Raw genomic sequence first — 12,995 nt, forward strand, 5'->3', positions numbered from 1 at the left:
TAGTTGGTTCTTTTCCAGGAAACTAGTGTCTCTGTATTTGAGTAGTTTAGTTCGAAGTGGTTCGCCTGCATCCAGTAGTCAATTGCTTGTAGACTTTATTGAAGGCTTCTAGAAACAATGGATTTTTACTAGCTTATGCATGATTTGATTGTCATTGGAGTAGCTGTAGTCAGGGAGTTTAAATGAGAAAATTAGAGCAGGTTGAGAGCAGGGGTAAACACTGAGTAAGAACGTAGCAGTGATTGACCCTTGCGGAGCAACAGCTGTGGGTTTGAATGGTTCAGGGACAAGGGAGAAAGGGCAGTGGTGTAACAAAACTTGAGCCCCCCCCCAGCAAGGTAAAAGTAGGGCCCCCGCTCCAGATTTAATCAGGAGCTCTAAGACCGTAGTACTGTGTAGAGGGGGGCCCCTACAGCTTGCTCTGCCCCACACTGCAGGGGCTGCGGGACCTGTGTTATGCCACTGAGAAAGTGAAATGATGAGTGTGAGACAGATGTAAGAAATGAACCAATTTACTAGAGTCCCCCCCCCCCCCCCCCCCCCCCCCAGTAATCTCCAAGTCTCTGAAGAATAGGTTGACAAACCGTACCGAAGCTATGAAAGGTCAAGTAGTTGTACATAACTTCTCTAGTGGCTATCAGTGTTTTTTCAGTGCCACAGCCAGGGCGGATACTAGCCTGACAGCCTAAAATGCAAGCTATCGGCTACACTGAATTCAGATATTTAACTGAAAGAGGATCTTTCAAAGACCTTGCTTACGAATGAGCTAGTAGGTATAGGTGGATGGTTTGGATTAACTGAAAGTCAACAGCATGTTTAGGTCGAGCCTGGGCAGCATATGCACTGCTCTGCGAGGCATGCTGTATTCAGGTAGGGACTTGAAGCTCCTCCCACTCTCTGCCCATATTTTCCATTGACTTGTGTCATTGTTCACTGTAAACTGTGACTGTTCATTGGTTAATAGCCTTAGCTTACCCTCCTTAGTACTGCCTGCCTTGTCTCATTTTGTAACCTTCCATGGCGACACCCCCTGATACTTGTGTTGTTACTCAGTAGGTTTTAATTACAACCTCTGGGTACTATTTCTCAAATAGCTTTGACCTGCATGCTGTTGCAAGCAGGACACGCTCTCTCCTAATGCTTTAAAAAAAAAAAAGTGTAGCACAAACGCGTTTGCAATGCAATAGGTCTCGCATTTGCAAGAGTTTAAGCTATTGGCATTGTAAAGAACAATGCTTTTTATTTATCTGTTTTAAAAACAACACATAAATAAAAGGCATTGCCATTCACAAGGCCTATAGCTCAAACTCTCATAAATGCAAGACCTATTGCATTGCAAATGCCTGTTACTTAATAGGTTATTCAAACAATTTAGAGTTTTCCTGGGACGGTTCCAGTCCCTCAAGAGGGGTTGTTGATGGCTGTGGCCAGATGGCAGAAAAGCTGTTGCTGAAGATGTCCTTAGAAAAATGTTGGTGAGCCCCAAATGGCCTTGGTGAAGTATTTACAGGCTAATGGGTTGAAGAGGAGTAGCTTTATAGATCTATTTATTTGTTGTGTTAAAGGAGGATATGAGTATATTAGATTGTCTTCCTTTTTCTTTCCCGGCATAATTTGGCTTTTCTAATGAAGGCATCTGCCTAAGAGTCATAGGAGTTACTGGATTCAGGGCAGAGGGGAGGTCACCTATGTGTCTATACAGTCAGAGTTTTTAAATTCATTAATACATTTCTATAATTCCCCTGACGGGGAAGTGGCTTCTGGAACACAACATGAGCAGAGCAGTCTTTTTTGACTCTTTGACGGTGTCTTCATAGACTCTGGAGGTGCTTTGGTCAGGAACCTGCCTTCTGTGTCCAACAGGCTGCTAGAAGAAAATACAAACCCACCTGCAGGTCTTTCAGCATGATGGGAAATATTGCTTTTACATCTGCCTCCAGCTTCACGCTCCCTTAACGACTCAGTTGAGAGAGCTTTTGATATCTGCCTGAATGTACGAACTCCTCCTCGAACATTGGGTCTAGTTGGGTGCTCTCTTAGCCTACGTCGTGAAGACTTTAGCGTCGTGAAGACTTTAGAAGTTGAAAGTGCATTTTTCAGGTTGTAGTTCAGAGTCCTTTTTGTCAGATCATGTATAAATAAGAAACATCTTGATTCCTTTTCTTATAGTAGCCCCCAACAGTTCGTCTCCCGAGGCCCAATAATTGTATTTTATTAATGCCCGAACATACTGATAACTGAGAGACTTCTTGGAGGCAAAATACTTGACTTTTAAGCCGTCAATGGTGCAATTGACCGGCCCAGTCAGATCCTGTTTACACTTATTCATTAGGGGTCTAATTTAGTACCAGCCAAAACTCTGCCTAATTGCTATAGTGAATGATTTTGTCATTTTATTTTTGACATACCTTTCATATTCGTGATTGGAATCGTTTTTCATGTGTCCTCCTCACATGATTTGGAAACGTTGCTGTTTTCGCTCTATGTATATATTGATATAAAACACGGAATTTCTGTGTGCGATATGTTATTTGACTGCCCCCACGCAATTCAGTTGTTAAGCACGCCATTTTGTATCAGGGGTTTGTTTGGTGGGCAAGGTGTTTTTATCACCTGTTCTGTCTAGAGCTAGCAGCTGAAACCCTGGTGGCCTGTGCGTGAAGGATGGCGGGATGAAGGGAAGCCAGAAATGCTCCACGGGATGCTATATGTGATGTGACAAGGGTGCCGTGTAAGTGATATTGAAACATGTGTCTCAGGTGTAACATGCCGCTTTGCTTCTACCTTGCAGGGTGCCAGGAATTACAATTGCTACAGATATCATCTGCGGCTTTCCAGGGGAGACAGACGAAGATTTTCAGGAGACCATGAAGCTCGTCGAGCAGTACAAGTTTCCAAGCCTCTTCATCAATCAGTTTTATCCTCGTCCGGGCACCCCGGCTGCCAAAGCGAGGCAGGTCCCAGCGCACGTGGTAAGAACATGCTGTGTTGATTTCACATACCGGCCATTTATTCCCTCTTGTGTTTCTTTTTTTTTACTTTGTAGCTGAAGTAATTTCTCCCCCCTCCTCGTGGCTTGCCTTCCGTCGAGCGGGGCCTGCCTGCATCACATATTCTAGGTGGCCAGTGTCTTCATCAGTTAGGCTAAATTTAAACACAGTACAGCCTCATATATTGACCTTGAATGACAATGTAAGCCGGGAGACACCCTTATGCTCCAAATCTACAAAGGGCATGTGCCAAGCGTGCTACAAAATAAAGGTACAATTCGTGCAACATATTTGATACTATAAATCATTTATTATTTTAAATCCTCTGGTAGGCTGACTGAAAAAAACCCTGGTCTGTGTGATGTGACATTGGTGGAAACTGTATACTGTGTTTCTTCGTACATCTTCATTGTTGATAGCTGAAGTTTGTGCGACTTGCCTTGCTAGTGTATAAAACATATGTGTATATATATCTTTTTTCATATACACGCACATAACCCACGACGAGGTGTTGACGCGCTTTATGGTGAGTACCACGTTATTCTGTTACTCAAAGTTAGTGGTTATATATGCTGTATAAGTGAACATAAATGTGGCTTAATAAAATGCGTTATTTAAAATAAGTGTATTAATACATTTGCATTTACCCATTTATTGCTATAGAGCTACGTTCACACTATTACAGCGCAGTGTAACTAATGTGAGAACATTCTCCTTTCACCTCACAGATTGAACGTTACAGGGGTTTTTTCAGATGAAAAGTCTGCTTCTAATCGCAAGGGGTAAATCACTATGGTTTTATTTAATTTCATGGATTAATTCCATCATGCCCTGGTTTCACTTAAATACCTTAGTTTATGACTACTGTGCAAGAGCAACCAGCATGGCCTAAACCATATAAGTGGCTCCATAGAAAGTAATAAGCTATTTGTTACCATTGTAAATGGAGGACAACATGATCCACTGAAGGTAGAAACACTCTGGATTAATGGTCGCTCCCACTCAGCAACGGTAATAAATGGCATCTGCGTTTTAAGGTCTCTCAATATGTTGAGTGTATATGCAAATAAAGCCTACTGATAGCCTTTTCTTTTAAGTTTTGAAAATGGTGTAATGCCTACATCCTAGTTGAAGGACGCAGTGCTTGTTTATTTATTTTTTAACCCAGTATCAAAGGAGTCAGTTATTTGCTATATTGAATGATTCCTTGTGATTCATTGTCTTTGCTTCTCCCGTTTGTTACTCTAGGCAAATGCTCTACTTTAAAGAAAATGATGCACTTGCCGCCTTTTCTCAGGCATGAGTTCTGACCTCATGCAATTATTACCAGCTGTAGTTGGTGGTTTCTTGTCCACTCATCAGCATACATCTCCATGCTTGCCAACTCACACAGTGCCACTGTGTGACTCACAATACCGGCCCCCATCACACAGTCTTCCGTTGAGGAGCCGGTATCACACAGTGGCAGGGAAAACAAGCTGAAATCCACTGTAAATAATGATTTTCATCCTCTTTTTCTGAGGCTTCGACCTGCCGATGTTCGTTAAGGAGTGTGGAAACACCACAGGGCTTCGTCCCCAGCCTCAGCAAGCTTTTGTTGTTTGTTTTTTTGGGAGGAGAGGGCTTCGGGTGGGGTTGGGTTCAAAAGTGCCTTTTAGGTACTTCTCATCGCGATCCCCCGCTCCCCTTCAAAGACCCGCCCCTCTTCACACAGTGAATTTGTTCTTCAAGTTTGCAGGTCTGAACCTCAGATCCCCGTGAGCCTTTTTGTGAGACTCTTTGTGGGCTCATAAGGAATGTAGGGGGACTAGGTGGTAACCACTGAACTTTAGTTACTCTTGATTACATTAAGAACAGTATATACATGAATGAATTGTTTAATTTGGATGCCCAGGTTGCTGGTTTATTACATTTAATTTTGGGTTTAGCCATTTTAGGATTATCCCTTTCTTTGTTTGCAAAGATTTGCCAACTTTGTCTTGGTACGTAGTCTCATCCATTATCAGAAAGATTTTAGTGGTATGACCTATGGCTATGATGTCTGACTTCCTTTCACATAATCGACCAACAGGTAAGTGACTCCTGTTTGAGTGCATTGCCAGAACTGCTCAATGTGTACCTCGGGTATTCCCTTAAACTATTGTTGTTCGTCTTCATCCAACGACAGCGCACCCATCAGGTCTATGTTTGCTGTATGTAGCTCCTAGTTCGGTTCAGTGCGGATCTAAGGTTTTCATTACTACTGGCCTAATGGTTACCCAACAATAATATAATTAAATAGGCGGTTAGGGAGGCGAACCAAAGCTTCAATTAAACTAGAACTTAGCTAGTCTTTCACAACAGAGACAATGGTTTCCTGAGATTTTTATGGCTATGTTTTGGTTGCTGACCGGATACAGGGATACACCTGCAGAAGACGAAGAGTCATGAGATAACGTAATGCACAAGCCAGGCATTTTCTGGGATATTAAATAAATTGCTAAAGTTACTAAAAAGACAAAATAGAATTTAATTAGCCCAACTAGTATTAAAACATTTTGACCAGCCTAAATGAAAAATAGCCATGGGATAATTCCGGTGACTCAGAAATTAGTAAACCAATATTTTATTAGCGGGATTAAAAATAAAAGTGTTGCTAAAGTTGATGTGTGAAATCCATTTGCCCAGGTGTTCCCACTTGATGTAGTTTATAGAGAGCTATTTCTTTAGCATCTCACTGCTGATGTAATTGTATTCTGAGATGATAATGTTCTGAAATGGTAGGTGATTCTATTCTGGTGATCAGTTAGAGCTAGAGTTTGGGAGGTGAGCATGCACTTCTCCAGAGTTGTAACACAGACTTAACCAAATAAGTGCTGGAATCATCTTTACAATGCTGATTTCTTATTTTGTCTTTTCCAAGTGTATACCTGTCCGTCTGACAGTGGGCTCACTCTGGAGATGTTCAGATGTTAAAAACGAGACTAAGAACTGTAACTGTGCCGGTCTTCTGTCCTGCTTGCATGTGGTTCAATTGTGAGGCTGTGGACGGAAGATTTGGATACCTACAGTCCATAATTTGTAAAAGAATAAGAATAGGAGGCCTAAAGATTTGATCATAAGCCGGCAGCCACGCTATCGAACGTTTGGCTGCCAAATACCCTTCTGTGAAGTCTTGATTCCACCTCATGTCGCTTTAATCCACCACCGTTCACGCCCTTAACCTCTCTCTTCTACAGGTTCTTTTCCATCCCTTTGTCACTTTTTTTTTATCTTTCTCTGTCTCCTTCTTTCCTCTTTTGTGTTTTTCCTCTCTTGCTCTTGATCAAAGCCCGTTGAGTAAAAATAACTGCTGGTACCCAAAAAAGAATGCTGCAACCACTGGCTCAAATTAAATACTATGTAGCTATCGGGCGTCACCTGTGAACTGATCAAGTGATTTCCAATAATAAGAAATATAATATCTCTAACTCACTAATTAAACTCAATTGGCAGCTAAGAAAATCTAAGTAAAATCCTGTAGGCAAGTGGGCTCAAAAGACCAAGTCTAAAGAGAGGTTTGACTCCCTTCCTCACAACAAAATGACGCACTTTCTTCCAGGCGCTCGCATAACTGGATGGCGTATCGCCTCAAGAAGAGTGGATAGATGAAATAGTGAGTGTTGCAGATATGCTGTTTGGTAATCCTAAAGCTACTCTGGTCTCACTCTGCTCTTTTCCTAAATCTGTTTCTTCTGTGGTCTTTAGAACTCTTTGGGATGACTACAGATGAGCTAGGAATGTATTTGAAATAGCAGAACTGACCTGAGTGAGCCGCAGGAGTTATGTTAGGATTAGGACAGAATCCTATTCAAATGTCTTACTGTCAGCCATTGTATGCACCGTAGCTGAAGATCTTATCTTAAAAGAATTGATTGTGTACCGAAAGAGCAAGACTGGTCTTCCTGCTCTGTTGACAGATTTCTCTTCAAGCCTCACTCCTCTGTATGTGCTCACGGGAACAATTAAGCTTGCCTCTTCTGTTGATAGAAATTGCATGCTGGGAGAACTGGCCACCTGAACAGCCAGGACTGAATTCATTTGAAACACGCTCATATGAAATTACCTAACACAACTGCTTGAGAAGTACAGAGATAACTGGAGTGCCAACTTAATGGCCCGCAAAACCCAGAAAACCAACTTTTCTTCAGCATCTGTGAATAGATGTAGGCTGATGTTCATTATGAACCATTCATGGGAGCTGTTGCCCTGCAGTTGGCTGCTTTGATGCAAAACTCTTTTAATTCACCATACTGCTGGGACTAACTACTGTTTTTCAGATCTTGTGGCTACGGATGTCTTCGTTCTTCATAATATTTTTCAGCCCCTAAACAAATTATCCACATTTACCATTTAATTACTTGATTTTCTGGTTATGTAGCAGTACTTTTCTCTGCGAATTACATTTCCACTCCTTGAAAGTTATTTTCCCAAAATGTGTCTGTCCACTTTGTGAGATATAGCAGTGCAAACAACGTTACAGTTCACCAGAGGGGTATGCCCCCCCTTTTCTCAGATCCTGTCAGGTAAAATATCTAAAGGTGTTATGAGTTACTACTACTGCTGTATAGCCCCTCTCACGCTCCTTCCCACAATCTGTAGTTTAAACAGTTCAGCACTCGCTGGACACTTTCTCTAAGATTAGGTTGAAGATATGACAGACTTTTGATCCTTCTTTGGTGTAAAGGTCGTCCATCCTAAGAGTAGATTTGACAGTGAGCAGGTTTATTTATGTTAAAGGTGGTCAATGTGCAGAACTTTGTAAGTGACACAAGGGAAAACTGTCACATTTGAAACTCCATGATAAATTACAATATCACTGAAGAAACGTTTTGGGTAGTCCTTTCTTTTAAAGGGTCTAGAAGTCTTTATTTTCGGCACCAGATTATCTGGGCACAGTGGTGTTCACAGCTGGGTGAGTGGAGTGTAATTTTTTTTAATGCCTGATGAAATATTTTTCTGCCCGCAGGACATGATCCATGTTCCATCTTTAAGTTGGACATCTGCCTGTAAGATCCATTCATTGCACTTTTAAGTGGTTCGTCTAAGTACACTTTCAATGCTATTTTGTTAATTATATTTCTGGCAATATTGTTTGGGTGGATCGCATTATACATTTCCTTATTAGGTAGCTTACTTATTCCTTCTAATAGGGTTCTGCACCCACGCAGCGTGAAGCATTCTTAGGAATGTAATGCATACTACAAAAGGAGACAAAAGGTAGCATTTTAAGTATTGGGTGTTAAAATGTGAACTGCAGTGTTTTTTCGGATGTACGTGTTCCTTCCAACAACAGAATTTGTCTAGTGAACGATTTCACGGTAGATCTAAAAAATAAGCACACTGCAATAACCAATGGTACGCATAACCAATACCAAACAAATACATTTTTGTAGAAATAAAAATGTTCCAAAAAATGAAAATTAATGGTTTACATGCTTTTGAGAGCACTTGACTGTGCAAGGTAGATATCCTGCAAAATAAGTTTTCTCTAGCAATTACTAAATGGGCTTTACTCTTGGCTCGTTAGATTGTGCAAATGAATTGAAATGCCATATTCCAGTGCCACTCCGGATCCTTGTCGATTGATCATGAATGTAAAATCCTTTCCACCATATTGTTCCTATTTCACTAGACAGACCAATTCTGCTGAAATGGAGGTTATGCACCTCATGCTGGTGACACTATTAAAGCATGAATGGGTCCAAAAGTTGTGTGAATTTTGTAGATGCTCACATTATGGCATTCTATGCATTGGGGAATGTCTGCTCATTTATATGATTCTGTTGTTCTTAAGGAGGTGGGGCAACACTGGCCTTTTTCCCCTGCTACTCTGGTGAAGGTGACATGGCTGTAAAGGAGTGAACGGTTTGTTATTTCTAAAGGTGGGGTCCATTTGAGACTTGTGGCATATGTGTGAGCGTGGGGGAACTACACAATGATGACACCCCAAAGCTTTACCTCAACCGAATGCTTACAATCCAATGAATTGGAGACGACGTTAACCCTCGGTTCATGATGCAACATGTCACCGAGGTAAGGGAACTCCCAACACATCAAGATATCAGAAATACAGTCAATTAAATAAAAGGGCCCACTCAGTAACCAAGTTCTAGATCAGGGCAATAGTTTAAAGGATTTATTATGAAAATTCAAAAGAAATGCGGTCCAGAGCCATTGTCATGAATCCGGTCAGCAAATGGAGAATTACAGACAAGTGCAAAATCAAAAATATTCTCAGTTCGAAGTGGGCAGCAAAATCAAATAAAAAACAGACAGCATCCCTAGCAGCACTGGGAAATTATGTCTGAAAGTTCTGGCTCACCCCCAAAATAGAGGGTTTACATATGCTATTTTTGCATATCAAACCACTAAAACTGCAGATTCATTGTGGTGTGATCAAAAGTGTTACATTCTCAGCAGATCAGAGCACAGTTTTATTAAGTGTAATATTGCCTTAGCACTTAAGCAGTATCCACTACATGAATATTGATTTTGACCTCTCTATGCTAATGCCATCCGGAGATGGTGAAAAAAACTAGATATGTGAACCCGACAGCAAGCTCTTATGAATGAATAGGGTACAGTGAGCTTGTGGAAGAACCTGGAAGTAGAGTTGAGTTTTCTGACTGGCCGGGGACGATTAATTGTGAAACGCATGTACAATGACAATGGAAATGGTCAGTGTGCTAATGCACAAGCGCAGTGTTGTACAAGCACATTCTCATATGGATGTGCTCTGTGGTGTTATTAGAGGTCTCTGCTGCACTTTAAAATGGTTGTTTTCAGAGTATTTACTAGAAGAAATCACATTGTTCTTAATGGCACAAGTATTCTGCATGTTACACCCTGATGTTCTTTGAATGTGTGCACTGGTGAGCTTTCTTTAGCTAGTCTGCCAGTGTTCGTGTTCTACCTGTCATGAGCTGGCGACTGATGTGTTCTGGTGCATGCAACAGAATGGTGCTTTGAACCAGTCTTTTAACTACTTATGAGCAAGATCTCAGGCTGCACTTATTGATGATCTCAGACAGATGTTGGAATTCTGAGACAAATATTGGCATTCCTAGGTCAGACCTTTGATCAGATTGGTGAAGCTTAAAAGATGCGGGTTCTAAACTGGGGTCCGGCTTAAGTAGCCTTATTATTTTTTTTCAGTAATTGGTTGCAGTTGGGCGTGTTAAGTAAGTGTTAAGTAAGCAAATGGGTATTGCAGGTTCACTTTGTGTGTGCAAGTCATCAGCAAAGTTTTGTCTTTCCATAAATACAACTTTTGGAAAATGATCCTTTTAAATGAACCCAACCTTATAATAAAATGGAAAAGACTGAATAGTTAAGTTTTTACTACTTCGACATATACAATGCTTTGTTGTGTCATGAAAACTATTTAGACGTACGCAGTCTAAAGTTCAAAATTGATTTGTACCACCAGGTGGCTGCCTTAATTGACCAGCAATATGTACTGTCTGGCTTCCTTCTTAATCCGTAATAATTCTTATTGAGCTAAAGCTGTGCCCCAATTGTTTAAAATAAAAATTGATAATACATTTGGCAAAATATCAACAAATATTGTAATTAATCATTTGGCACAGGAATTACCACTATATGATGTACGGTCATAACTCCTGCCCTGCGTAACTTAATTGTATATACCTGTGATCCTAGTTTCTGATTTTAGTTCATGCCACACACTAATACCGTGGGTATGCGTTGACCTAAGCCAAGTCTTTGACGGTCTGTCACCACACACTACGAACACGCCTCCACACCACTGGGATCCAAGAGAAGGCCCAGGACTGGACCACCTCCTTTCTCTTCGGCAGAACACATAGTGTCCGCCTTTCCCCCTTCTGCTCCGAAGCCACCGAGATCATCTGCGGCGTACCCCAGGGCTCATCCCTCAGCCCAACTCTGTTTAACATCTACATGGCACCGCTCGCCCACGTCGCCCATCGGCACGACCTCAACATCCTCTCCTACGCCGATGGCACCCAGCTGATACTCTCCCTCACCAAGGACCCCCACACCGCCAAAACCAACCTTCACGAAGGAATGAATGCCGTTGCTGAATGGATGAGGAACAGCCGACAGAAGCTGAACTCGGACAAGATGGAGGTCCTCATCCTCGGATCCAACCCTTCGGCCTGGCACGACTCCTGGTGGCCGACCGCACTGGGAACCGCTCCAAAACCCACCGACCACGCACGCAACCTAGGGGTCATCCTCGCTCCACCCTCTCCATGACTAAACAGGTCAACGCCGTCTCCTCCTCCTGCTTCAACACCCTCTGCATGCCCCGTAGGATCTACAAGTGGATCCCCACTGAAACGAGAAGAACAGTCACCCAGGCCCTTGTCAGCATTAGGTTGGACTATGGAAACGCCCTCCACGCAGGAGCCTCAGCCAAACTCATGAGACGGCTCCAACGCATCCAGAACGCCTCTGCACGCCTGATCCTCGACATCCCTCGCCGCAGCCACATCACACATCACCTGAGAGACCTGCACTGGCTCCCGGTCAACAAGAGGATAACCTTCAAGCTCCTCACCCACGCACACAAGGCACTCCACAACACCGGACCACCCGCCAACTCCGCTCCGCCGACCTCGCCCTCACTACAGTCCCCCGCTTCCGAAGAGCGACCTCAGGCGGCAGATCGTTCTCCCACCTCACCGCAAGGAACACCCTCCCCATCCACCTACGGCAGACCCAAGACCTGCTGACCTTCAGAAAACTCCTCAAGACCTGGGTTTTCGAGCAGTAGCAGCATTCCCCACCCCTGCGCCTTGAGACGCTCACGGGTGAGTAGTGCGCTTTACAAATGAGATGATTGATTGATTGATGATGATAGGTTCTGAACGTTGTCTTGTACCGGGAGGGATGCTCGAAACGCATTGTAAAATTGACAGACAGCTTCCAAGGTTGCATGGAGTGTAGTGATGGCGGCAGAGCACGGTTGGTGAATTATAGTGACAGGCCTTTTTACCAGTGATACACGAAAGCATGCTTATAGGCCCATTCTGCTAAAGTTCCCTAGTTACAAGCAGGGCCGGATGGGAACCAAAACCGGCCCTGGCAAAGTGCGTTCCCCCCTCCCCCTGGGGGGTTATGGGTGCCGCCAAGCTCTTTGCCGGGGGCCGATTTTGTTACAGGGCCGATTTTGCAGCTATGCTGCAAAAACGACCCTGTAACAAAACGGCCCCCAAGGGCCCCAAACCGGCCCCCAACCCCTGCGGCGCACGGGGGGATTGCCCTGTGCCCGCTACGGCCAGTCCGGCCCTGGTTACGATGAACACAGACTCCTGAGGCTAACATCCTGTGTGTTGTATCTGTGCGTGTGTGCTAGGATTGATAGTATGCTATGCAGAAGTAATATCTGCCTACGGGTTTCATTTTGGAAGCCGACAGCCTCAACGCAACCTCGAGTACAAGATGAAGGAGAGGTTACTTCCCCAGGCAGCATGCATGTATTTCTGGCATCTCTTAGATGGGAGGGGGAAACGTCAAACGCTATAATGAGTGGTTGTAAACCGCTGGGTTCAGTTTGCTCACTCCTTGCTGTGCTTCTGTGATCGCCACGCCACTTGGAGGCAGTCCTGACGTGCAGAGCATCCTTTAGACAAAGGCCAGGTCTGGAAATGGACAGGCCAGGATGCTTGAAAGGAGAACCAACCCAAACCAGTTCCAAGGAAGCAGACCTGAAATACACATCCTCTGTCTGTGAAATTGGCATGAAGATGGGGGCCCAAGACCCATTGGTGTTTGTTATTATTGCCTCTTCTACCTCGGAGGAGGTACTTTGCATAGTACTCAGGTTCTACTAAGCAGCCAAGGGTTGCTGTTGCAATGACATCCAGCTCCCAAGAGGGCAGGGAACACTGCGCGGAGTCAGATCTAAAGGAGGAATTACTGGACTGTCCTGGTCTTCAAGACATCCTACCTGTGAATAAAGGAAGAAAGCGCCGATCCTGCAGGAGTTGTTGATAA

At 43.5% G+C, this 12,995-nt stretch overlaps 1 protein-coding gene across 1 annotated transcript in view; it reads left to right on the top strand.

The window, feature by feature from the left end:
* CDKAL1 (CDKAL1 threonylcarbamoyladenosine tRNA methylthiotransferase) overlaps nucleotides 1-12,995 on the top strand; it is a 2,392,744-nt gene that overhangs the window by 1,874,865 nt on the left and 504,884 nt on the right. Inside the window, exon 11 of the mRNA XM_086965147.1 lies at nucleotides 2,792-2,972. Within this exon, the coding sequence (XP_086821273.1) occupies nucleotides 2,792-2,972 (181 nt within the window). The remainder of the gene's footprint in view (nucleotides 1-2,791; nucleotides 2,973-12,995) is intronic.

The sequence above is a fragment of the Lissotriton vulgaris genome, chromosome 4_1 (assembly GCF_964263255.1).
Source record: "Lissotriton vulgaris chromosome 4_1, aLisVul1.2, whole genome shotgun sequence".
NCBI lineage: Eukaryota > Metazoa > Chordata > Amphibia > Caudata > Salamandridae > Lissotriton > Lissotriton vulgaris.